At 38.2% G+C, this 25,555-nt stretch overlaps 1 protein-coding gene across 10 annotated transcripts in view; it reads right to left on the bottom strand.

The window, feature by feature from the left end:
• The window catches only part of FGD4 (FYVE, RhoGEF and PH domain containing 4), a 211,653-nt gene that overhangs the window by 28,176 nt on the left and 157,922 nt on the right, over window positions 1-25,555 (bottom strand). For 9 of the 10 annotated variants that reach the window (XM_078075867.1, XM_078075868.1, XM_078075872.1 and 6 more), the window contains 5 exons: window positions 22,952-23,462; window positions 8,223-8,312; window positions 6,064-6,209; window positions 5,463-5,619; window positions 494-632 (listed from right to left, as the gene is read on the bottom strand). In XM_078075867.1, the coding sequence (XP_077931993.1) occupies window positions 494-632; window positions 5,463-5,619; window positions 6,064-6,209; window positions 8,223-8,312; window positions 22,952-23,462 (1,043 nt within the window). Of the gene's footprint in view, window positions 1-493; window positions 633-5,462; window positions 5,620-6,063; window positions 6,210-8,222; window positions 8,313-21,189; window positions 22,931-22,951; window positions 23,463-25,555 lie in introns of those variants that run through there. The other variant, XM_036075385.2, reaches the window with a different exon arrangement.

The following is a 25,555-nucleotide window of genomic DNA, read 5'->3' as shown; positions in this document are numbered from 1 at the left end:
CGGGAGTAAAATTTTCCCGGGAAAATGTTAACTGACACTACAAAGCATCATTTTCTCTTCTCTTTTAGGGTAGGTAGAGTCAACTTTGCTTAGGTTATTTTTACACAGTAAATGTCATTTTAGCTCTCTGGTATGCATCAACCTATCTAATTAACCAGCAGCACCAGTAATTCTGAATGGTTGTATTCTTCCTGTGAGAAGGTAATTGTGTATTGCTATTCCAGATGTCTCTAAGACTATAGTTTCAGATTTCTGAGTTAATGATTAACGTGAAATCAGCATGAGAAATGTGATTTGCATTGCTCTAAACCTGTGATTTGGGCTCAGAAGGGCTTGCCTAATTGAGATGTTGATGACAATTTCCAGTGAGGTTATTTTTTGGCAGCAATATTTTACTAAATTGGCTGTGAGACGTATCTTGCTCTTTAACCACAAGGCTGCCAGGTCACTTGATTACCCCATAATAGAAAGGGGGCGGGAGAGAAGCATTTACTTTTAGCATCATTCCAGTCGGGAGAATCAGAGGGCAATTTCCTTAGGTAGTCCTTCAGGAGCATCTCATACCGGGGAATCCGCTGAACAGGTTCTAGCATGTGATGCTGCAAAGTCAAGCTCCCACAGATCTTCTGTTTCTACAATGAGAAAGGTTTTTGAAGAAAGATTTAAAAATGAAATTGGCCCATCTAAAAACTCACTGTCATACAGAACTTTCATCAAGGACAGTATTTCCCTACAAAGTGTGGTCTGTGGACACTTGCATTAGATCGATCTAAGGCACTATTAAAAATGCAAATTCTGAACCCTTTCCCAATCTATGAAACCAGAATCTCTGAGGCTAAGGCCTGCGAACATGCATTTTAAAATATCCCAGATTCTTACAACATTAAAGTTTGAGGCCCACCAATCTAGTCTAAGAACAGAAAGAAAAATCAAGCAGAATTTTAAGGAAGAAAATTCCAGATTGCTGGCAACCACTTCAATTAGTCACTAGGAGGGTTTGTGTGGTCACATTATTGAATCATACTCCAGAGATTTTTAAAAGATGCATATATTTAATGAGGTTCACAAGCACAACAGTATTACATGACTTTGGACTCAGCAGAAACTATTTAATAATAAGGCTACCATAAATGTCATTTCTTTTGAACTTAAAAAAGACTCCACATAGAAGAATGACAAGATCTGAGCATCTTATTATCTCTCACAAAATTTTAGTTTTTCATTAGGCCATGCCAGTCTTTTCCATTAGAAACTGAACTCTGTAAATAGATCTCCTTTTCTTACAGCAAAATTGAGTCTATAGCCCTTATTTTTTTTTTAAAGATTTTATTTATTTATTTGAGAGAGAGAATGAGAGAGAGCACATGAGAGGGGGGAAGGTCAGAGGGAGAAGCAGACTCCCTGCCGAGCAGGGAGCCCGATGTGGGACTCGATCCAGGGACTCCAGGATCATGACCTGAGCCGAAGGCAGTCGCTTAACCAACTGAGCCACCCAGGCGCCCTACAGCCCTTATATTTTTAATAAACTGTTAACATAAGACAGGGAAAAGATTATTTGAAAAATAAGATGTGTTCTTGTTCATATTAAACAAATGAAGAATCCCGTTAAAATACTTATTGAACTCATACCATGATCAAGGCACTGTCAGGTATAAAAGTTGTATTAAGACATGATGTTTGCATTCAAAGCAAACAAGAAACTAAAGCCTTCACAGACAAGAGAGCATTGGACATGAACTCTGATGAGGGCAGCCTCTGGTGGGAAGGGAAGACAACCAAGGGACAAGTGCCCAAAGAGGGACCATGGAGAACAGGCCAAAGGCAGTGGGCACACACACACACACACACACACACACACACACACACACGGGATGAGGAAGAAAAGGTAATCTGGGGTAATAAGTCAAGCTGAGTTTAGACTTGCTTCATCAAATGCAGGTTTTCATGCAGGAGAGTAGTATCGTTAGATCTGAGATATATTAAGATTAACTTACTGCAGTGTGGCTTTAGGGAGATGTGGGGAAATTAGTTTGGAAGTTATGGTGTAGACCAGGAAAAAAATGTATAAAGAGCCTGAAATCAACATGGAAGCTGAAGAAATAATAGCTTTCTTTACTACAGTATAAAATACTAATGATATAAGGTTAGTCATTTCATTTGACTTTCTCCAAAAAATCTATTGTATATGTGTGTAGGAAATATATATATTATTATATATTATATGTATAGGAAATATAGGAAAATATTACTGATCTCCACATTTTTACATGAAGAAACTGTGGCTCAGAGAAGTTAGAGTCTTCTGAAGTTCAGTGACTAAGCGGCCGAATATTAAACTTAGTTGATTGATTCCCAATGCACTATGACAGTTTAGAGGTAGGAAATGATTAGAAACAATGACCCTAGAGGCATCTGTAGGACATGATGGCTAAAGGCCCAGGAACATGAGGGTGTGAAGGCCAAGAAGAACACGAGCAGTCAATCAACCCTGTACTCTGTCCACATTACAGTTTAAGCCAAAGGGGCTAGTAAAAGAATCAAAGGAGCCAGAGTTCAGAAAGGTAGATGAGTGCTTAATTGTGAGAGAAGAAAAAGAAAAAAAGTGAATGGAAAGAGGAAGGACTTTTGTCTATGGCTGAGGGAGGAGACTGGCAAAATCCTCCCTGGAAAAAGCAACTAGAAAGCTGGATAAAACTGATAAAACAACCATTTCAGCCATCTGGAAATTGACCAAAGGCACAGAACAATCTGAAAAGCGTTTATGCTTTAAAAACTGTTGACCTTTGGGTAAGAACAGTGAGAATTTGTGGCATTCCGGCCTGTGGTCCCACCCATTCCTCCCCTAGCAAATGAAGATTCAATGACTGGAAGGTTCAGTTTGGGTGGGACTGGCTGTGAGGACTGGCAGTGTCTCTGCTAAAGTTGAGGGCTCATTAGATTTGGAGTGTGGGCAATGCACACACCCAGCAACACTGTCAGTGAAAGTGAAGGTGGGCAAGTGGGGAAGACCAATGGCTCTACTAGCCTGAAGCTGTGGTTGGAGATGGGAGGTTAGATAATAATATTCTTGGCTGAGGCTGTGTGAATGATCAGCAGAGAGAGATGAGAGCTTAAGCCAGCACACCCTCTGGGCCACCCTGAGGCTATGAACATGCAGACAGGAGATGTAAAAGGGTCCAGTGGACTTGAAAATGGTCTGATCTTTAAATGCGTTCCCCTATGCATAGGTCCATCAGGAGGAGACAGTTTACTGGCTCTAGGTAGTTTAGTCATCTCTGTTCAATAACTGTTTGACCCTTAACCTACACAGACAGAGGGGCAATGCCTAGAAAGCTGGGATCACATATACACACACACGAATATTAAACCATATGCTGAGTAGAGACATTGGCAACTGCACACCAGAGGAGAGACAGATTTTATAGATTGAGTCTAAGCAAGTTACTAAACAAACAAAACTAACCAAAGCCTCTTTCAGTGGGGGAAATCAGAATCCAGAGTTGCCACAATAGGTTATCTAAAATGTCCAATATTCAGCAAAAAAAATATGAGACATTCAAAGACATAGTAAGCTGTTACTATTTACTAAACTGAAAAAAGGCAATCAAAAGAAATTGTCTATGAACACAGATACTGGATGTAGCTGGCAAAGACTTCAATGTAGCCATTATAAAAATGTTCAAAGAATGAAAGGAAATTGTATTTGAAAAACATGAAAAGTATAATAACAATGAATGCACAAATAGCAATTTCCAAGGAGGAAACAGGCATTATAAAAAGGACCAATGGAATTTCTGGAGTTGAAAAGCACAAGAGCTGAGATGAAAAATGCACCACTGGGACGCGACAGCAGATTCCAGACGGCAGGAGAAAAAAAAAAAATCAATGAACTCAAAGAAAGATTAATAGAAATGATACAATCTGAAGAACAGAAAAAAGATTGAAGAAAAATGAATCATCTCAGAAACTTGTAGAATAACAAGAATACCAACATACGTGTAATTGGAGTAAATTATTTGAAGAAATAATGGCTGAAAACTTCTCAAATTGATTAAAAAACCCTATACATCTAAAAAATTCAACCCTAAGCAAGATAAATATAGAAAGAGTCACATTTGACACCTTATTCAAATTGTTGAAAGACAAAAGCAAAGAGATAAATTTGAAAACAGCAAGAGAAAAACAATTCATCACATACAGGAAATATCAATACAGTTCCTAACTTCCCATATAAAACAATAGAGGACAGAGCACAGTGAAATGACATTCATTTTGCTGAAACAAAACAAAACAAAACAAAACTATTAACCAAGAATTCTGTATCCAGCAACACAATTCAATAGTGTAGAAAAAATAAGGATATTCCCAGATAAACAAAGACCAAGAAAATTTGTTGCTATCCAATCTCTGCCTTACGAGAAACACATCATTTTATGTGGAAAGGAACTTACTTCAGAAATGATAAATATATGGGTTAATACATTTATAGATATATTTTCTTATATCCTCCCTTCTTCCAAAGACATAAAATTATATAAAATAATAATTATATCACTGTATTACTGGATTTAAAACCTACAAGGGGAATATATAGGAGACTAAAAGCACAGGGCATGGAGGAACAGAGCTACAATGGAGCAAAATGCCTGTATTTTTACCAGAATTAAGGTTAGTATTAATCTGAAGTAGACTGTGATAAATTAAGATGCATATTATAATTCCCCCAACAAATAGTAGGAAAAAAATGAAAAACAGTTTTAAAATTTAGAGGAATTGAAATGGTAAAATAAGAAATATTTATATAGCACAAAAGAAAACAGAGGAGCAGCAGAATCCCCACCCAAAAATCCTATGTGATCCAAAGAATTCCTTTTTGATTTTTTAAACTTTATCAAATAATACGTTATTAACAACTTTGACTAGAGAATCAAATAGAAATTACTACGGTGTTATTAAAGTGTATTATCCAGGTTTGGTGAAATTGGAAAAAAAAAATCAGGACACATATATAAAGTGACACACACACACACACACCCAGAATAATAATGTTTGCAGAATGTCAGGGTTTATGGCAATCATTCTTTATATTCATTTATATATTCATTCCATCATCTCAACCTCCGAAAGAAAGCAAGAGAAGCATAGACCTGAATGGGAACTCACTTTATAAATTTATGTGGATCTTTATAAAAGCTAGACTCAAAAGCAAACAGAGACTTTACTGCTCAGCACATAGCATGTGCTCAATAAATATGTTAATTTTGCAGAGATGATTTTTGCATAATTCAGAATAGCATGGAATTTGGCAGTCTCCGACAGATGTCTCAATTTAGAAGACCAGTGCTCTAACCCCTGAGATATAGGGCCTCACAAGATGTCTCAATCTGAACTTTAGATCTAGAAGACCTTATGATTTGTATGGAAAAACTAATTCATAGCCTTGAACAAAAGGGTCCAATTACCTGAATTTCTTCAACTACTGATTTGAACTGGGGAACACGCTCGGTCATGTTTTTAACCAATTCCATAGCGTTATCAAATCCCTTCACATATTCTCCATACATCTTAAGGAATGGTGCCAATTTCTGAAGGATGTCACCAATTCTAGGGGTTGTTTCCCTGTACAAAATACAGAAACAGGTCATTAAGATTTCTTAGAGAGTAAGTGAATTAACAGGACTCCAAATGAAGTGATCACTTTCTACACACTCCCTGTGCTTCATCACCTTGCCATGAGATGGGTAGAGAATGAAGCAGCACCTTTTTGAGGGAGTTTAGGAATCACATAGTAAAGAGACATGCTATGGAGTTTTTAAAGCTCCAGATTACCCCTGATATCTCATCTCCACTAATCAAAAGATAGTTTGGAGAGCAGAGATGAAATCCTTTTCAATCAAAGCTAAAAATGTACCACAACTCCTTATCAGTGGTCTTTACAGTAAAAATTTAACTCAAATGTTTGGCTGTAGCTCTGTGTAGCATTATTGTTTCAATTTAAAAGCAAATAACGCAGCACCTAATGTGACTGCCTTAGACATATCATTTGCCATCTACTCGTCTTACCATTCTTGCATTCGTTTTTCCAGCTCTGGCAATAGGAATTTACTATGGAAGGCATTTATTGATGAAATATTAGAAAAGATTTTATTCACCATCTCTGCTGGAAATGAGCCTCGATTTGCTTCTTCTAATAATTTGCAGTAAAATACCTGAATAAGAGAATAAAGCAAACATTACTTTAACTTTATTGGTTACCACCTAGCACTGTGCTGGGCATATAGTGGGCTCTTAGTAACTTTCGTTGAATCAATGAAAAGGTTCATGGTTCAAGAAATAAATCATTTTTGAAATGTCTGAATATATGCTTTGATTGAGAAGAACCAGGAATTAGAATTAGAAAACTTGACTCTAACCTAGGCTATGCGTCTATTTGGGGGATGTCAACCTTTTCTATGCCAGAGAATTTCCAAGTGAGGTAAACGGATTTACTCCTATCTATAAGTAGAAGTAAGAGAGATGGAAAGCTTTACATACAACAACTGTGGTACATTTCACTCCTCTTTATGTTTTGAATGACTTCGACGGCATGTGTATCATATTGCCCTTTACTGTAATTTGTTGGCATAAATCTCATTTTCCCTATTAAAACCTGTATGCCCCCTTGGGGAGGGAGGCCATCATAGTTTAGTTCCCACAGTAGAACAGGTGCTTAATAAATATCTGGTCAATGGATAAATAAAAGAATTTCAGTTCACAGATGTTTTCTTGCTTTTAAGTAAGTAATAATGCATGATAACTTGAACACTTACAAGAGGATAAAAAGATCTCCTGTACATAATAATGAGTATCTTAAAAACAATTTTTAAAAAAATTGCAGTCTTAGCTATACTCCACTAGAGCTACTATACCTCTTAATTGCCATTCTGTTAAATGTAGGCAGAAGGAGGTCTGTTCCTTCATAATGTCCAGATGGTTGTTAATTTTCTAAATTCACCTCCACTGCATTTTCTTGGGAGGCAAAAAGAACACAAAATTATGTCCTTAGAGACTCCAATAGATAGGATATTAATTAAGACTCTAAAATTCTAAAAGGTCAGCAATAGTAGCTGACAAGCTAATACGGCTAAAATAGTAAAGAAGAACAAAAACCAAAAACCCACAAAACCTGGTAAGAGGAAAAGACATGTCTCCATGATGGGAATACCTAACATTTCAGGTCTGTAATCCCCATGAGGAAAAAAATTGTTTCGAAGGTACAAACTCAACATGAGTTGATGGACTTACAGTGAAATTCTTTGGAAAGTGAGTATTTAAGTCACAAAGTCGTTATTTCAAAGAACAGAACCCTTAATCTGATCCCTTAAGGCTCACTCTAACAGGGCCAGAGTTCACTCTAGGAACCGATGATAAGGAGGTATAATACCCAGGATGGCGTGTTCCCATGAAGTTCCAGTTTTCCAATGGCAGAAGTGGGACAATTCTTCTTATAATTAACACTCAAACATGGCAACTTTCTCTTCTAATAAGAGAAGTCTACATTAACAATCTACCAATTATCTTGTTCTTTTATCATTAAAACAATATTAAGAGGCCTTAGTTTTCAAGTGATTCTTATGATGCATTTTAAAACTTTCTTTGTAAACGTACATGTATTTGAAATGATACTCAAGGCTCCATGATGAGAGTACAAAATGTGAAAAAGTAGGATGTCATTACCAACAAATATTGACTATGCAACTTTACACCAGGCACTGTATTAGATGTCTCCTACAAGTTTGAACAAGTGAACGCTCAAAATTCTTCTGGCCCTAATACTCCATTAATTCAGATGACTCACATGGGGCTGAAGAGTGCATGAGACAAATGGAATCAGTGACATATTCACATATGAATTAGAATCACCAATCTCTTATTTAGATTATAAGGGTAACATGGCTCTAGGATCATAACAAATGGTCAAGAAACATACTAGTGTTTAGTGTTGAAAGATACAGATAAAGGCATTTTGTGACTCACAGAGAGTCCTTGAATCTGCTCTTTATGAATTGAAAACCCTTTGTGTCTAGTGAATTCACTGACAAAGCTAAAAATCCTAAAGATTTCCTTGAAGAAAAAGCTTTCACTGGCCAAAAAGTCATGCCCTTCTTATAGTTCCTAAAACCCCTTGATTACTAAAAATGATGTACAATGCCAAAAAATAACCCTGAAAGGGAAAATCTTACCTGATCTAAGAGGTCAAGTCGGTTGACATAAGCTCTTTCTGTAAGCAAAAGTTCGTTGGCTATTTTGTGAAGCTTTTGCTCATTAGTTTCCTAAAAATACAATAGATGTTCACATATTAGGAAATAAAGCCTGGACATATTTTTCAAGTAATAAACACCTTATCAAATGGTCAAAACAGTTTTCTCAAGCTTCTCAGGTACCCAATTCATTTCAGCCATGAAGGGCCATCCAACCAGAAATGAACAAAATTAAAATAATCTTCTAGATTTAACTTATAACATCTTTAGCCTCTGTCAAAATTAACACTCTCATCTTTGTTCTTAAAACACCTTTTATCTTTCTTAGATACTGTATTTGGCTCATTTTCTCCCTGCCTCTCTCAGGCCACTCTTTAGCCATGATTTCATCATTCTCTCAGATACCTTGTCTAATTATTAGCTCTATGTACCCAACTTTTTGCCTTTTTAAAAAACGTTAGGGAAAATTCCAATCACATATGAGTAAACAGTAAAATGAACCAGTATGTATCCGTTACTAAGCTTCAACAGCTATCAACTCATTGTTAATCTTGTTTCATCAATCCTCCCCTCCCTCTACCCATATTATCTTAAATATAAACACTTTATTATTCCCTCAGTGTATGTTTACTTAGCCCTTAAATATATTTGTATAGCTTTGCTAGTTCCATGAGAATGGGAACACTTTTTTTCTCGCTAACTTGGAACTCTCTCTTGTCTTCAATAAAATACTGGCATTCAATAAAATATTGCTGAATGAATGAATGAGTAGCAATAACACAAACCTAACTATTGTTGCACTTTTATTACCACTTTGACATGCTGTCAATGTAAGACCAAACTCATCTTTTCAGGAAAACCTCTATCTTACCACCTCCCACCCTACCCCATGCCACCCCACCCCACCAGAACTTTACCAGCCTGATGATGGTTCCATCCCTTTCCAGTTACCTGGCTTTGGCATCTTGAATCTCTCTAAACTTAGTTCCCTACCACAAAATCCAGCTGCTATGAGCTCCTACTCATATTATATCATTAGCATCCATCCTTTAAGTTTTCATCACTGCCACCCGGTTTTGCTCATACCATATGTCAAGCCCAGCCAATCAATAGCTCCCAGTTGATCTGATTCTACCATTTTTTGGCTAATCAGACCCACCTTGCATGCTGTTGTATGAGCAATCTTTCTAACTCTGCTTTGCCAAGATCATTCTACTTTCCATAGAAGGAAAACTTCCAACAGTCCTCTTTTCACCAGCAGGATAAAATCCAGACTCTGTGTATCATTCAGGGTTGTTCAAATCTCATCTCTACTCACTGCCTCAGACTTCTTTCCTGTTGTATCTTTGCAGGCACCCTTCCCTCCAAACACACCAATCTAATGCACCATTATAAAACATGTCCATGGCCATTCCCAAACTTTTCTTCTTTCCATTCTCTCTGCATGGCATACATTTTTTTTTTTATTAAGATTTTATTTATTTATTTGACAGAGACACAGCGAGAGAGGGAACACAAGCAGGAGGAGTGGGAGAGGGAGAAGCAGGCTTCCCATGGAGCAGGGAGCCTGATGCGGCTTGATCCCAGGACCCTCGGATCATGACCTGAGCTGAAGGCAGACGCTTAACGACTAAGCCACCCAGGTGCCCCCATGGCATACATTCTTGCTTTATCTCTCTAGGTGTTTAAGACTTACTTTTTTTTTTTTGGATGGCCTGCTGATTTTCCATTCCTTGTCCATGGAGCCTTCTTCAACTATCCAAAGCTCTTGGGTTTGGTGCTATTAGAACTCATTTTCTATTTTATACCTAAACATCTTTTTGTTGAGAAATTTCTACCTAGGTATTTGCTGAAGTATCCTTTTCATTCTAGGCAAGTATGAAGCATAGTAAGGGTTTAGTAAAAACTAACAGGAAAGCAGAACAAAGTATATTTTAAACCAGTGTCTAATTTGTGCAAAGACTACATTTTAAACTATGTATAAAATCCTATTCAGCTGTAGGAATGCTTCATTGTGTTCAGCATATGAGGTCTACTTTTATGCTTTATGCAGTATCTGTTCTAATGTGAAAAGTTATCATTTTGCTTTTTACAGCAGCACTGAAATGAGGTATTTTTACGTGAAGTCTTCAGGTAAAGTAATACTGTTTAAATATTTGTGGTCTCAAAAATACTGAAATAAGAACTATGTAGTCATTAAATCCCACAGTTAGCCAAGGTTTTGGTTAAACAACAAATTCAGGGTAAAGTATTAGCATTATCGTTTGCCTGTTTGACATCCTTTCCCTCCATTTCCTAATGATACCCAGATTTGTTCAGAGCATCTATCTTACTACTATGTAGCCTTTCCTTTGGAGAAACTACCCTCATTCCCCAGATCAAAATTAGGCCCTGACTGGTGTAACAATCAAGAATACAGTAACTGGTTCAGGCGCCAATGAAACATGAGGCTATATGCACTGGGGCTCCCTCCTCTCGGCCCCACCCCTCTCTTCTATCACCAGCTCCTGTTAATAGATCTGCCCTTTTCCAGAATGTTGTGTAAATGGAATCACACAGTATGTGCCTTTTGAGTCTTGCCTCTTCCAATTCTCAAAATGCATTTGAGATACATCCTTGTTGTCATTAGTATTAGTGGCTTGCTCTTTCCAAGCCCTTATTCTAACAGTGGTACTACTGTATCTTTTTGACTTACTTGCACACTTTCCTATGCTCTGATTCTGGTTTGACAAATAACTCTAAAGAAAACCACCCAGCAAAATTTGTGCCGTGATAAAATGATACATCTCTTATGAGTCAGAGAATTCATTAACCAACAGGTCATACTGGCTGTTACTGCTATGCAGTGAAGTCACTCCTGAGGTCTTCCACATCCTACAGGATCTTAAATAGGAAGCTTATAATAAACAATCTTTTGCTGATTCTAAATCATACTTTAGCTGATCTTGGCAAGTTGTAGGTATCCTGGTCACAATTTGCAAAATCCAAGGGAGATGCCAGGAGTTATTAGCAAAAGCTGTGTCCTTCCACACAGATGGGCTTCTAATGTCAGGACCCTGACCTTGCCAAAACCAACACAAAGATAAGCAAAAGTAAACTTGCTGACATTCAGTTTAAACACTCACATACAGGTGTATGAAAAGTTACTAGGGATTTTTGTGGTGGAGGTGAGGAAATCACCGACCCAAACAACAATTTCACCAGAAGAACAGCTAACACTTATTCACTGATTGCTTGTTATGCACAAGACACTGTTATATTTTACATAAATTGACTAATCCTTATACTAACTCTATAGAATAGATACATTATTCCTGTTTTATAGGCAGCACACACACATAAAAGACAAAATTCCAAGGCTCAGAAAGGCCAGGTGACTTGCCCCAAGTCACACAGTTAAAAGGTAACCAAATCAGATTCCAATCATATAGGAGAGCATGGGACTTTACGTCATGGTCAGTAAACCCTTCGCTCTCACTCTAACTCTTCTCTGCAACAAGAAACAAGACTAATAAGTGCCTACAAGGGATACAGACTAAGAAAATACAAACTATCCACTTGAAAACGAAATGGGATATCTACTAGGCATTTTAATTTACACATTCTTTCTCTAATATAAATTCTATTTATAGCAGGTTTCTCAGCATTCTAGTAATTATCAGGTATTAAAAATTCAGTCATATTTGATGTAATGATATGATAGCTTCTAACTTTTTCTTTTTTTTAAAAGATTTTAGGGGAGCCTGGGTGGCTCAGTCATTAAGCTTCTGCCTTTGGCTCGGGTCATGATCCCAGGGTCCTGGGAACGAGCCCCGCATCAGGCTCCCTGCTCAGCGGGAAGCCTGCTTCTCCCTCTCCCACTCCCCCTGTGTTCCTGCTCTCGCTTTCTCTTGCTCTGTCAAATAAATAAATAAATACAATCTTTAAAAAGAAATTTATTTGAGAGACAGCAGGAGTGGGGTGAGGGGCAGAGGGAGAGGGAGAAGCAGACGCCTTGCTGAGCAGAGTGCCCGAAGTGGGGCTCGATCTCAGGACCCTGAGATCATGTCGTGAGCCAACAGCAGAGGCTTAACTGAGTGAGCCACCCAGGCGCCCCTAATGGCTTCTAACTTTAAAAAATTAGTTACTGAAACTCATCTGTGAGTACATTTAGGGAGAAATACATGATCCGTCTGCATGCATGGGTCTCTACTACTCTATCAGACTTGTGCTTAAATAACAAACCTGTTCTAAAATTGCTGATACACTGGGGATATAGCACGGTATTTTTTTAAAATAGAAAGTTAAATAGGTCAAGTTATAGAATATTGTCTCTTATTATTTGCCACTTCAAAACTATATAACCCCTACTTTGTGCTTAGCACTTTACTAAGAAGTCATATATTCTTTAGATTCTTTGGAAAACAGTAATGGCTACACAATATTGATTTAATAAAAAATCCTGTTTGCCTCTATTGGAACCTAATACACAGACTTCACTTCTAAAAATAATAACAAATATGCTATTAGAAAAGCATCTTACCTTTGATATTCTTCTATAAAATAAACAGATTTTTTTCACTTGCAAATGATAACTATGTCCTATATTGAAAGCTGATTCTCAGAGTATTGCCTCAAACAAAAATACAATAGAGTATGTCTAAACAATCCCAATTGAAAAGGCAAGATGTACGCCTCTTACAGTAAAAGATTACACAATTTACTTTCCTCTGCTTCTCTCTTACTTCTCTCTGCACAGTGCACTTGCACACGTCCAGTAACCTTTCAGCAGGGATCCGCTCCATTCCCACTAGGTCAGGTTCAGCCTGGTGGTGAGTCACTGTGCCCGCTGGCTCATGAATGTGCTGCACTGTCAGTTCTGCCTCCCCACTTACAGATGTCACCAGCTCCTGCAGCTCTTTTCAGACCTTTTGGCATGACTCTTCCATATGGCAGGAGCCCAGACAAAGAGCCCCCACTGCAGCTCACAGACTTCATTTACTGGGTAGGCAGAAAATGTTTGTGTGGAGCCAGTGATTCATCTTCAGTGCCATACGCACTGCCACATGCCTCAAAACCACCAAGCAGGGGAGCAGATATTTTGGAAAGAACTTCATAAAGGTTCATCAATAATTAGAGTTTCTTACAAGATGCTTTAAAGGCAATGCCTTCAGTTACATAAAAATGAATCAGATATTGATATCATGCTTTACTACTCTTCAATTATGCTTTTTAACTTTTCAGTATGTGTTCTCATGATTTCATTTTAAGCAGGAAGAATTTTTTTTTCTAAATACATTGAATCAAAACTGCTCTTTCCATATATTCATTATAGGTTATATTTAAAATAATATGTACATAAGTTATTGGGTTTTATAGGACCAGAATGAATGTTTCTAGGTTCTGGAAGTTTCTACCCAATTAATTAAATTCTTCCATGGAGAAGGCAGATGTGGCTTTGTATGAATACATATGTTTCTGCTTTCCCTGAAGTCCATTCTTTCATAACAAGATGAGTCAACTTAGGGAATAAACACTTGATTTTGTACCACAATTCATGAGATGCATCAACAGTTTGATAGGTCATTTTTAATGTCTTCCTAGACATTAAAGTCTTCTATATGGCTCCAGGTGACAATTTAAAATGAGATCACAATATTTGAATGTCACATAATTGGCCTATCATCTCAAAAAGCATCTTAAAGTCTCTAACTTGTCTTGACACCATCATTCCAATATTCCAGAACTGTATAAATTTTTTTCTCATTATACTAAAGAACAGGGAAGTCAAGGGAGGCTATCACAAGTGAGAGACAATGACAGCCCCCACCATTTAGAGAGTACTTACTGTGTGCTAGGCACTACCGTACGTGCTTCACATGAATTATCTAGTGGAATCCTACTAATATCCGGTGAAGCAGGTATCATTATCCTCTCATTTTATAGATGAGGAAGCAGTGTCTTAATGAGGATGGGTAACCTGCCCCAAATCATATAGCTAGGAAGTGACTGAGCCAGGATTCAAATCTTGGGTCTGTGAAAATAAAGTTCTTGCTTTGTTACAGCTCTTTAAGAGAAGTCCCTGTGGATTTGTGTGACAAGAAAATGAGAAGGTAAGGGAATAAAATACAGATTTTGTGTTCAATTAAGATCATGTAGTAATGCCATAAGGAAGGTCACATGGTCTCAGGGAAGATTTGTAATCAGCAAGAAATTTATCACCAGGTTCACATTACAGGAAAAAGAATACTCACTATGATACACACACGTTATTCCTTTCCCAGGGCTTCATTGTATAGTATCACAAGAATAAACAGTTTGTTACCTTAGCATGATCTTTCAGGAAGCTTTGGGAGCACAGGCCAAGCCTACTTTCGACCCAGCACCAATATTTTTCCAATCTGATGTCCTATCTATACTATTTATTCAGTTCAAAACAGGAGAATAGCCAAGTGAGAACTTTTAATCAGAAGGTTTACATTATATCCTTTCGAGATAGGGTAGGGAGAAGGGCAAAAGAGAGCTTACACTGAGAAGGACAATTCAGTTACTTGCATAAGATCAGACAGGAAGTAAGTGGTAGCAAAGAGAGAACTTTGTTCTTCTTATACCCAATTAGTATACATTAGACTAAATTGTCCTTTGCCTTTTGCAGAAATTAAGGCACAAAGAAGAATTTAATATATGCTCACAATCAATAACTGAATTAACCTATCCCAAATCTAGGCAGACCATCAAAGTAATTATGTAACATAAGTATTTTCTGATGATAGTTCCCTAGAGTTAAAACCTTGTGCATATAAGTGACTGCACTATGTGGAAATAACCTATGGTCCTCAAGTAAGAGAAACAAACAAACTATAGGAAACCAGGGTTAAAAAGGAAGTGGCATGCAAAATTATCTCTGTGCATCCTGCAAAGGAGCACGTCAGCTTAACACGGAACCGACAGCTGCTGGAATACTTACCTGGCAGGATATGCTGAACTTTGGATCTATCAAGGGATATCTCAGGTCATGAGTCTGTTCATCTTGACTTACAAATGAGGAAACAGAACTTTATTTTATGTTTATCTAACAGACAGCTCACATTATGTTTTAAGGCACTGTTCTAAATCCTTTACAATGATTCAATGATCTTTGCCTCGTAATAACCTTATGAGATAGGTATTATTATTTCCATGTTGCATATGAAGAAACTAAGTCACAGAGAGATTTAAGTGACCTGCTCAAGGTCATACAACTGGTAAGTAAGTGGCTGAGCTGGGTTGCATACCTAGAAAGTCTGGCTCTTGAGCCTGTCTTCTTGACCACCAGGTTATGGTATATTGTTCTTTTTGTTTTGTTTTGTTGTAAGCCACATACAACAACTGCTGTGTTTTAAGATCTGGTCTTTTCATTTCTCTCCCACCCATGCCAAACAGCATCTTTAGATGCATTGTGACCTCCAAACACCTCGCTTTCCCAAACCTCCTGATTCATGTCAACATTCTGTTAAACTCCATCTTTGACTCCATTATCTCCTTGTTCTCTCGGTACTGCTGATTTGCAGACCTTGCCTCACTCCCCCTGCAAGTTTGATCTTCTCTTTCTTAAGTTTCAGGCCACTCAGCAATGCTGGGGAGACTGTTGATTATGCCCGCTACCTTTGATCCTGGCCCTCAGAATCTTAGTCACAAGTCACCATGAGAGCTAACCTTCTCCATTGTCCTCAACCCCTTGAGGCTACCTCACTGGCCTCTATGGGGGCACTTCCCAAACTGACACATTCAGCACCCTGCCCAAGAGTCATCTCTACACTGTAGTCTTAGTATCTCGCTCACCGAGTTCCAGACTCTCCCCACTTCTCGATTTAGGCTAACAAGGAAGAATTCACCCTCTCAGCCATGCTCTGAACCTTGACTTTATCTTTGAGTTCTCTTTTCCCCTTTACCTCTTATATAATGGTTATATATCTCAATACTCCTTTTGAGCTGTTTCCTCTTTGTATTTTCTGCAGTACTTTGCAAATAGTATATGTGCAATATAAATGTACTGCATTTAATTTGGTTACCCAGGTTCTCTGAGCTAGTTAGCTATAATGTCCCAGTAAGGCCAAGGCCTCCAGACTAACTCCTAGTTTCATATTCTAAATGATGACCATCCTTATAAGCCCACCAATAATCCTGTGCCCCCTCCCCCCAAACCCTGTGGTTCTCATGATTTGCTCTCTCTTCTTTTTCCTCTCACACAACTTACTATGTTCCCCTTTTGATTATGTTTGTGCTCTCCACAGCTCGGTCCTTGCCCTTCTTCCTGTTCCTGCACATTCTATTTCGGCAATATTAATCACACCCTTACGTACATCCTCTTACATTCTTATCCTCTCTCCTGAGCTCCAGATCTGTATTTCCACTTGCTTAATTAATATCTCCAAATGGATGTCCTACAGATGCCATAAACTCAGTAGTACAAAACTAACCTAATTAGCAACTCTACCTCTCCCAACATTCCAAACACAATTATGTTCCTTCCTGTCTGCCACCTCAATTATTTCATTAACATATTAAGAAACCAAGACCTGCCGAATTCTGTTAAAGTACCATGTCTGAGGTCACCTAGCTGGTAAGTGACAAAGCTGGGGTATGAACTCATCTCTTTTAATTCTAAAGTCTTCATCCTTACCCAATAGACTGTAATGTCTCCAGAGTATTCCATTTTTGTTTGAGACATCTTCATGAGGACAATCCATAAGTCCCTCAAATTTAGTATGTCTAAACCCAATTAAATTTTTGCCCTCCAAATACACCGCTCCTTCCATTCTCTTGTAGTTCAGTAAGTGATACACCATCTGCCACTTCATCCAAGCTAGAAGTTGAACATGACTCATTCCCTACCTCCATCAGGAGGCCCTCAGAAATCTCTCTTCCTTGTCCTAACCCTCCACCGCATCCGTCCAGGACCTCATCCTCTCACACCTGGATTACTGCAGTTGCTTACAACTAGTCCATCTGTTTTCCTTTTATCTGACTCATTTTTCTAAAATCCACAGATGGTATAATCATGTCACTTCCATGCTTTAATTAAGTGCCTTGGAGGCCAGATAGTATTAGGCTTATGGAAAGTTTGAAATAACACAGGAAAACACCTATGTTTAATCCTACAAAACAGGATGCAGAACTACCATACATTAGGCTATTGAAAAAAAAATTTTTTTTTTTTTTCAAATATCAGCTCAGAAAAACAAGCTGGAATGTTAAATACCAAAGCAGCTCTCTTTGGAAATATGGGTGATATTTGTATTTTCTACGCTTTGCTGCATTTTCTTGATTTTCTATGAGGATTATTAATTTTTATCACAATTTTAAAAATCCATTGTTTTCAGGGGAGAAAGATACAGCTTAGGCATACAAACCCACTGCAATTTGTCCTTAGCTTATATTTTCTTTTTAAATCTATCCTTCTACCCCTCACACAATTCTCTAGCCCTCTGGCCTCTTCTTATTGGGCCAGAAACACCCACAAATATGGCATCTATTCACTTGTCTCTGACTAGATACAGCTGCTCCTCCCTACCTCACCCCATTCCCGTCCATTCTCAACTCCCTAGCAACCTCCCCATCACTTTGCTTCAAGCTAAATTCAACTGCTTCTCAGCACCCTGCCCCTCAACCAGCCCTCCCCCAGGCACAGGTAATTCCTCATCTGTGTTTGCGAAGCACAGATCACACCACATAGCATGGGGATTTACTTATGTCTCTCTACTGGGTAGACCGAGGCTTTGAAGGCAGGGTGTGTCTTGTTCATTTGTTTCTAGCACCTAGCACAGTAAGCCCCACACATTAAATTTACAAATGGAACAGGTGTTTTTTTCAGGTACAGGCTCTTTGAAGTTCATTTTTTCTCATTATACTTTTTTATACCTTTCCAATATACTAAATGGAGTCTCCACAAAATAAAGAACTTTCTAAATTCACCTTTCAGTTCTAAGTGAATAAAGAAAAGCTATCCTCAAGACTTTTATGAACTATCCAATCCATATGGTTAGTGGGACAACTTTTCTGTTATTCAACACTTTGCTTTAAAACTCCTACAACTTCAGTGAGAACTTTCACTGTAATACTAGCAACAACAAAGACTGATTAGTGAAGCTGGATGATTCCATTGCTTCTGCTTGTCTTTCACATTCTTGGAATGGAAGCTGAGTTGACAAGAGAAGACAGAGCTAAGGAGTAACTTACTATTTGTCTTCAAGTCTAACATGATCTCAACAGCTATCCCCCTCTATTTTTCAAGAAGTAAAGGGAAAGAAATTTAAAGCCTCACAAAAAGGAACTTGTAGCCCATCATAAGGAAGAGAAAATCAAGGTTAGCATTATGTTTTAACTCCCAGAAAACTCTGATACCTCACATTACATCCTGCAAAATCAACAGTGTTAAGATTCACAATTAAGTGAAATTAAAGGGAAAAAAAGGAAAGTGAGTTAACCTGGATTACAGCATTGGTTTTCTATTTGCAGTACTTCTGAATTTGATTCTCTGTCATTCTTTTCCTTACGAGATGATTATCTTCTTAATTTTTGAGTATGTTCAAAGGTTATAAACTCTCAAGCCTTATGTTAAAACATAAGTAAAATGCTCATTAAAAAAATAAGGCACTAGAAAAAAATTTAAGTTTTTTAAAAAAAAATGTTTCTATAAATCTCCAGGTTGTCAATTCTCTATCAGTTGTATCAAATTTCTATCTTCATCAATTCCTCACTTTATTATATAATTTCTTTCATTTTTGGTGAAACAAAGGACTAATTTAAAAGGTGTCTATAATATTCTTGATAAAACTGCTATTATTAGATTTATTATGTTGCAATAGCAGATTCATAATTTCTATCAACTTTAGTCTTAGAAACCATACATCTGCATTGTTTATATTTGGCTTACAATATGAAATACAGAGGAAGTCTAATAAAACACTAATAAGTTTCAGGAAGATCTACAAATACAACCTGTTAAAGGATACCTTGGATATTAAAAGGCTCATGAAAACTATAAAAAGAAGTGTTTATTATATGGCATAATCAATGAATGCATTCCACATTAACGCATTTCTAATGAAGCTTACCCACTGAAGCACATAAATCTGAGAAAAAAAAAAAAAACATTTTTAAATGAAATTCATACTAAAATGTCCTGACCCATTTACCTGAGTCTTTTAATATAGTTAAGCTATTTATGATAACCCAAATTTGTCATGCCAAACAGGATTATAATACTGTTACCCCTGATGCCCTCAAGTATGCAGACACATGTGACAGTTTCCTGCCCCCTGTCACTTAAGGGTTTTAAGGTTTCCTTCTAATGACATCTCCTCCTTAGTAGACTTCAGTCTTTTAATCTCTTGTAATACATAATTAACCTTAAAGATACTGATAACACCTTACGGGTAAGAGCTAAAGGTGTCACAAAGTGCTCACAATTTTCCTTTAAGTCAGAGGTTTAAAAAAAAAAAACAACAAAACTATCTGCTTATTTTGAGGTGCCTGGCTATATTCTAGATCACTGATGCTGCAAAAAGTTTAAATATTGGAAAAGCGTAGCTTTGCTGAAGTATGGTAAGGACAATAGTTTCAATGAGGTAGGTATTATCTTTCACATAGTAAAAGTAACAATATTCTGTATTCACCATTGAAGTGATTCTTGATCACAATACATCAGGTATCAGTGAAAGTTACATAAGCTGAGACGATTTTCAAGTCAGTTCTCATTATTAACAATGACTGTTCAAGATCTATTTTAATGTGTATCTGCTTTTCTGAACAATCTTGGTGATGCTACTCTGCTCCTACCCCTTCATCCCCCAATTCCTCCTTCTCCCATTCTTGGCGGGCATTTAAGAAATAGCCATTACATTTAATACCTGTTTAAACTTAGCTAAGACTATTGTGATGTAAGTCTCTGCACTGAACTATATAAAGATTGAAGTAATTTTTTTCACTTGTCTGCATAGTGAAACCCAGATATTCCTTTGTATCTTAAGAGGTTCAACACATTAAACAGTTCAAGAGGCAGCTGACAACATGGGCTATGCTAACAAAGGAGGATACCCATAAACAACAGCAAAAAATTATTATTACATCACCACTGAAAAGGGCTTTACGATCACACCCAGTTAATATCCTCTAACTAAAGGCACAAATAATTTAATTGATTTGTTTAAGGTCATACCACTAGTTAGTGGACAAGCCAGAAGCAGCACCAAAACGTCCTGGTTCCAATGGTTCTACTATATACTACTTATTTTTAACATTTCATTTTTCATTTTTAGCTGTGACAAAATATATGTAACATAAAATTTACCATCTTAACATTACTAACATTTATGTTTGCATATTTGAACAAAGGCAATGTAACAGTCACCAACCAGAGCAACAAAGGAGAACATATTATCACCGTGTAGAAATTAAATCCTGATCCTCCCTTTTATTTTTTTAAAAAGATTTATTTATTTCTTTATTTGACAGGGAAGGGGGAGAGAGCACATAAGCAGGGGGAGTTGCAGGGAGAGGGAGAGGAAGAGACGCAGGCTCCCTGCTGAGCGGGGAGCCAAATTCGGGGCTCGATCCCAGGACCCTGGGACTGTGACCTGAGCCGAAGGCAGAGCTTAACGGATTGAGCCACCCAGGCGCCCCCTAATATTCCCTTTTAGAGGAGAGACTCATGTGGTGTCTTCGTATCAATCGCTCTGCAGAGAAAATTGCATTTTTGCTCCTGGATACAGCATGTGCCATCCACTACTTATATTTCGTATAGGAGAAAGGCCAGCTGTAGTACTTCATTGCACTAGCTTAATAAGAAAGCCCCTATTTAAGTCTCTCCCAAACCAAACACCACTCATCTATGAAAATGTACAGATAATAATACAGGACAGGAAAAAAAAAGTACTACCCAGCAACCATAGGCATTATCAATGAAAATATTAATAAGAATAGCTCTTACTGTTTTATAAATACTTGCTGGTGGCATCATCCCAACTATTAAAGCACAAATGTAGGAGTCTTGAGCTTCTTGATTCTAACCTCCTCTTCTGTTCACCATGGTTCAAGCACAGCGGCACTAAAATCTACCACTACATCAAGATGTAGTGAAGAGATGCACTTTGCAATGTCCTGTCTCTTTAATGTTTCAGATAATGTTACCAAGTATGACTCACTTTTCTTCCACCCACTTCCTTATTTAAACTTTCTCTGCCTGACAGTATTTAAAATTTATTCACTAACTGGTAGAAAATAAATCCCTGGCTTTTTGTCTATTTGGGACCTTTTTCAGGGTTAGTAAAAACTGTACCGTAACGTGGATTTCGTTTTAGTTAAAGTTGTCAACACATCAGTCAATCACTTTTTACTCTGATTTTAGTATTAGTCCTTTTGAATTTCTCCCTATGTTAATGCCACTTAAGCCACGGCACCATAAAAAATCCTAAATAAATTTAGAACTTGATTTGTCATTTACAGATTTTCCTATAATTGCCAAATTTTCAATTCTCAACTCTCCTACACAGATTACTATTTATACTTAAAAAGAGAAACTGAGCAATGGGAACTTCTTTTTTTTTTTTGGTCCTCAGAGACATAAACAACTTTCTCTTCCAGGGAACTGTATAATGATGCTTCTATTGCACCTTTGATCTGAGAAATTCCAGGTACTTTGTAAAAGCTGTATTTATTAATTCTTCCAAAACACCATATTGACAGGAATAAAGAATACAAATGCAGTGGTCTTGTTCCTAGAATTGTAGCAAAGCTCTCTGTCGCCCAGGTAAATTATGAACATATCTCACCAGCAAATCAGCTCCTTGTAAGCTTAGATTTTGCACCTGGACATACATGCCATTGAAGCAATTTCACTGAACTGCTGCCCTCTTTAGAAACAATCTGAACTTCTAGTTTGCCACAGCCTCCCCTCTCTCCAGAACATTACTCGTGGATGCTGTATTTGTGGATACTTCCTGCATTTACACACTTAAGTTTGTGATTTTTTTGCATCAGGGACACAATACTGGCCTGTGAGTCAGGGCACCAAGGGTCCAGGCTATTACTGTGACCTGAAAAATCACTTCAGCTTTCTGGAACTGTCTCTACTTCTATAAATGAACTGCTTAACTAAGATGATCTTTAAAGAGGCTTCTAAATCCAAGATTAAGTAGATTGTTTTAAAACTATACTAATTACAAATTTAAAAAAAAAAAAACACTCAGAAGCCTGGAAAGAGTTACGGTTACAATCTGTTGACTAATTTGTGAATACTTCCGTATTTGTGTCCTTAAATGAAACATTTGCTGGTGCAAGTTACTCTTCCAGGTCTAGACTAGAAATGTGTGAAAAGTGAAAATTATACAATTTCCTCTTGCTTAGCCCATAAATATTAGGGATGTAGCCCTAATATCTAGAGCAACAAAGAACATTTTCTTCCTCTCTAAGTAAAAAAAAAACAAGCTTGTGGTTTTCCTATATTAAAGTCTTCAGAATGTTCTGACTCTTGAAATCATAATAGAAAGATCAACAGAAACTACACCAGAAAAAGTGAAATATTTCCTCATAGAGTAGGGGAAACATCCATTAGCAGCTAAAGTTTAAAAATTGTTTAATTGGCGGTGTGGGTGATCTGACTCATTCATTTCACGGGTGCTATTAAGTAGAGTTTTAAAAACAGTGGAACAGTTGGTGCTTCTTCCTACTTATGAGCCAGTCTCATGCTTTACCTTCATCTCGTGGTGCTGGTCCAGCTGGTCCAGCTCCAGAGGGCTTTCTCCATCTTCCCGCTCTTGCACCTTGGCTTCCGTGTCCGCCCTTTCTTCTTCTAGGGGGAGCACCTGGCTGACTCTGGCAGTCCTGCAGCTACTGTCAGAAACATTTCCGTCATAGTCCTTTGCTGTGGGGGATGCAGGGCCTGTGGTCGCTTCCTCCTCTCCCTCTCCATTCACTAAGTTCACAGCATGCAAGCGTTCAGAGGTTTGAACTGGAGTTTCTGGGCTACGAGTGGCCACTTGATCCTCCTCACATCCCACCTGGTTTGGTGCTGCCATCACACCATTAGCCACACCAGGCTGTACACCCTGAGTGGGATCTGCGTCATCTTCCGGCTTCGGTGGTGGGTGTGAGGAGAGGAGCTTTTGCTGAGGGGTGGTTGTCAGTCCATGCCTTCCTGGGGTTCTAGGAACATTCAGGCTCACACCAGAGTCTTTCTTCAAATCACTGTAATTTGATAATGTGCTAAAAGATAAGATACAAAAGAAGTATGTAAACACTGGCATGGAAAAGTTCTAGAAGACAGACCAGCTTATTCCAATTGAAAGGAGATATTTCATGAAGACTTTTTTCCTCTGATGGTTTTAGAAACATGGATTGGAATAGCTGGGCATAGTTCTCAGTCTCTTGGGATGCTACACACACTTAAGTAAACATTTAAGTAAAGATGGTAAGACTGAGCATTTGCTATAGGGTCTGGAACATTTCCCTGTGCTGTGCGTCAATATGGCTCGTCAGTGAGGACTGAGATGTGAGAAGTATTTAGAGTGAAAGCCATCTTCTCCCAAGATTTTTACTTTCATACATTTTAAAAACAAGTATCGTCAGATCCCAATTTATGAACAGGTTAGAAATCAAAGGTTATTTCTGTTTACAGAGCAGAACACATTCTCAGAAACGTTGATACCCCTGCTGCCATAACCTAACCGACCTCTCTGCTTCCAGCCTCCATCCTCTCAAATCCAGTCTCTCAAGGTCGACCACAGAGGCCGAACTCTCGGAGGGCACCCTGTACACTTAGAAGGTAAATCTGGCATCCTGCCCTCGACCTAGGGGTCTGTACACACGAGCCCCTACTTGCCCTGGCCTCGTTCAGTTCCATTTGTCCTCACTCACTGTCTCTTGGCACTCCTGTCTCCCTGCTGTTCCCACACCCCCAACCAGCCAATGCGTGCATCTAAGGGTCTCTGCAGCTGCTGTTCTCTCTGCCCAGGACGACCTTCCCCAAGACATCAGTGTGGCTGACTCCTTCCCATCATTCAGGATTCTGCTCAGATGTCACCTCAAAGAGGCTTTCTTGGATTATTCTATGTATTACAAGTGCACTCTACCATGAACTACACATCTTGTTTTAGTTTTCCTTAAAGCCCTTATTACTTGATATTATATATAACCCTACTAGTACAATAGAACCTAACTGCCAATATATTACAATGTCCCTATATAAATATTTGCATAACATTTTAATCTAGGATTCCGGGGAGGAAAAACAGAAATCTCTGGGCTGCAGTGTTGGAGAGATTCCTCTGACCTAATAAGGAGACAAAATGAATACAGACTAATACTCTGGGAGGGTGCAGACCGCGCCTATCTTGTTCTCTGCTTTCTTCCCACTTCGTAGCACAGTGCTGGGCATATGGAAAGTACTCAGGGATCAATAAAGAGTAACTGTAACTGTAATGGTGATCATGAGAGTCACTCAATAACAGCAGCTAGCATTTATTAAGTGCCGGAAAATACATGGTATTCTTTACATTATTTGTTTCAACCTCATAATAATTCTAAAACAGGACCCCAAAATAGAGAAATTGAAGCTTAGAAACTTGCATAGTGAGGTGATGTCACATGGCTAAGAAATGATACTGCTAGAGTCTGACCCTGAAGTCTGATTCGAACTCCATGGTCTTAAGCCCACACTGTGACACACTAGAACATGAAGGAGGGAAGGAGCAGCAGGTGAGTAGCCTGCATACAGAACATGGGAAGAAAGTCCAGGTCTAGCCTCTTCCCTGGTGCCGACAGAGGTTACGGGCTAGAGGACACAACAGTACAGTCCATGGACAGTGCTCAGATGTGGGTTACCTTCTCTATTCATTCTACTCCTCCCAGACACTGCTGATCTGGAATGCAGAATAACCATAGACGGCAAGAAAGTTAATAAAAGACATGGTAAGCTCAGCACCACAGGAAGGGAAGGAAAAATTTGGCAGGGAAAATGCGATATATATAAAAGTTGGTGGTTGTCAATGTAAGTAAGTGTTACATACTCCACCATTAATATGTGCCTTCTAGGGGAGCATACTCTTGGCCTAGACGATTTCTCAAGCAGTCCTTGGAGATTTAAATGGCACGGTCTTCCTTTTCTTCCCCACATCAATGTTCAGAAACCCAGGAGAAAGATCCTCAGCAGATCCTCTGAACCAACTTCAGACTTGCTTAGGATTTTTGGAAAGGACTGTTTTGGATGAAAGGTAAGAATTTCCTGTAATAAGTGATCTCCAGGGGACATGCACATGGAGGTGGGATAGAGATAAGGTGGTGAGAGGTCAGTAAAAGCA

The sequence above is a fragment of the Halichoerus grypus genome, chromosome 6 (assembly GCF_964656455.1).
Source record: "Halichoerus grypus chromosome 6, mHalGry1.hap1.1, whole genome shotgun sequence".
Classification (NCBI taxonomy): Eukaryota; Metazoa; Chordata; class Mammalia; order Carnivora; family Phocidae; genus Halichoerus; species Halichoerus grypus.
The sequence above is the reverse complement of the archived record's forward strand: the minus strand, read 5'-3'. Positions and strand labels throughout refer to the sequence as shown.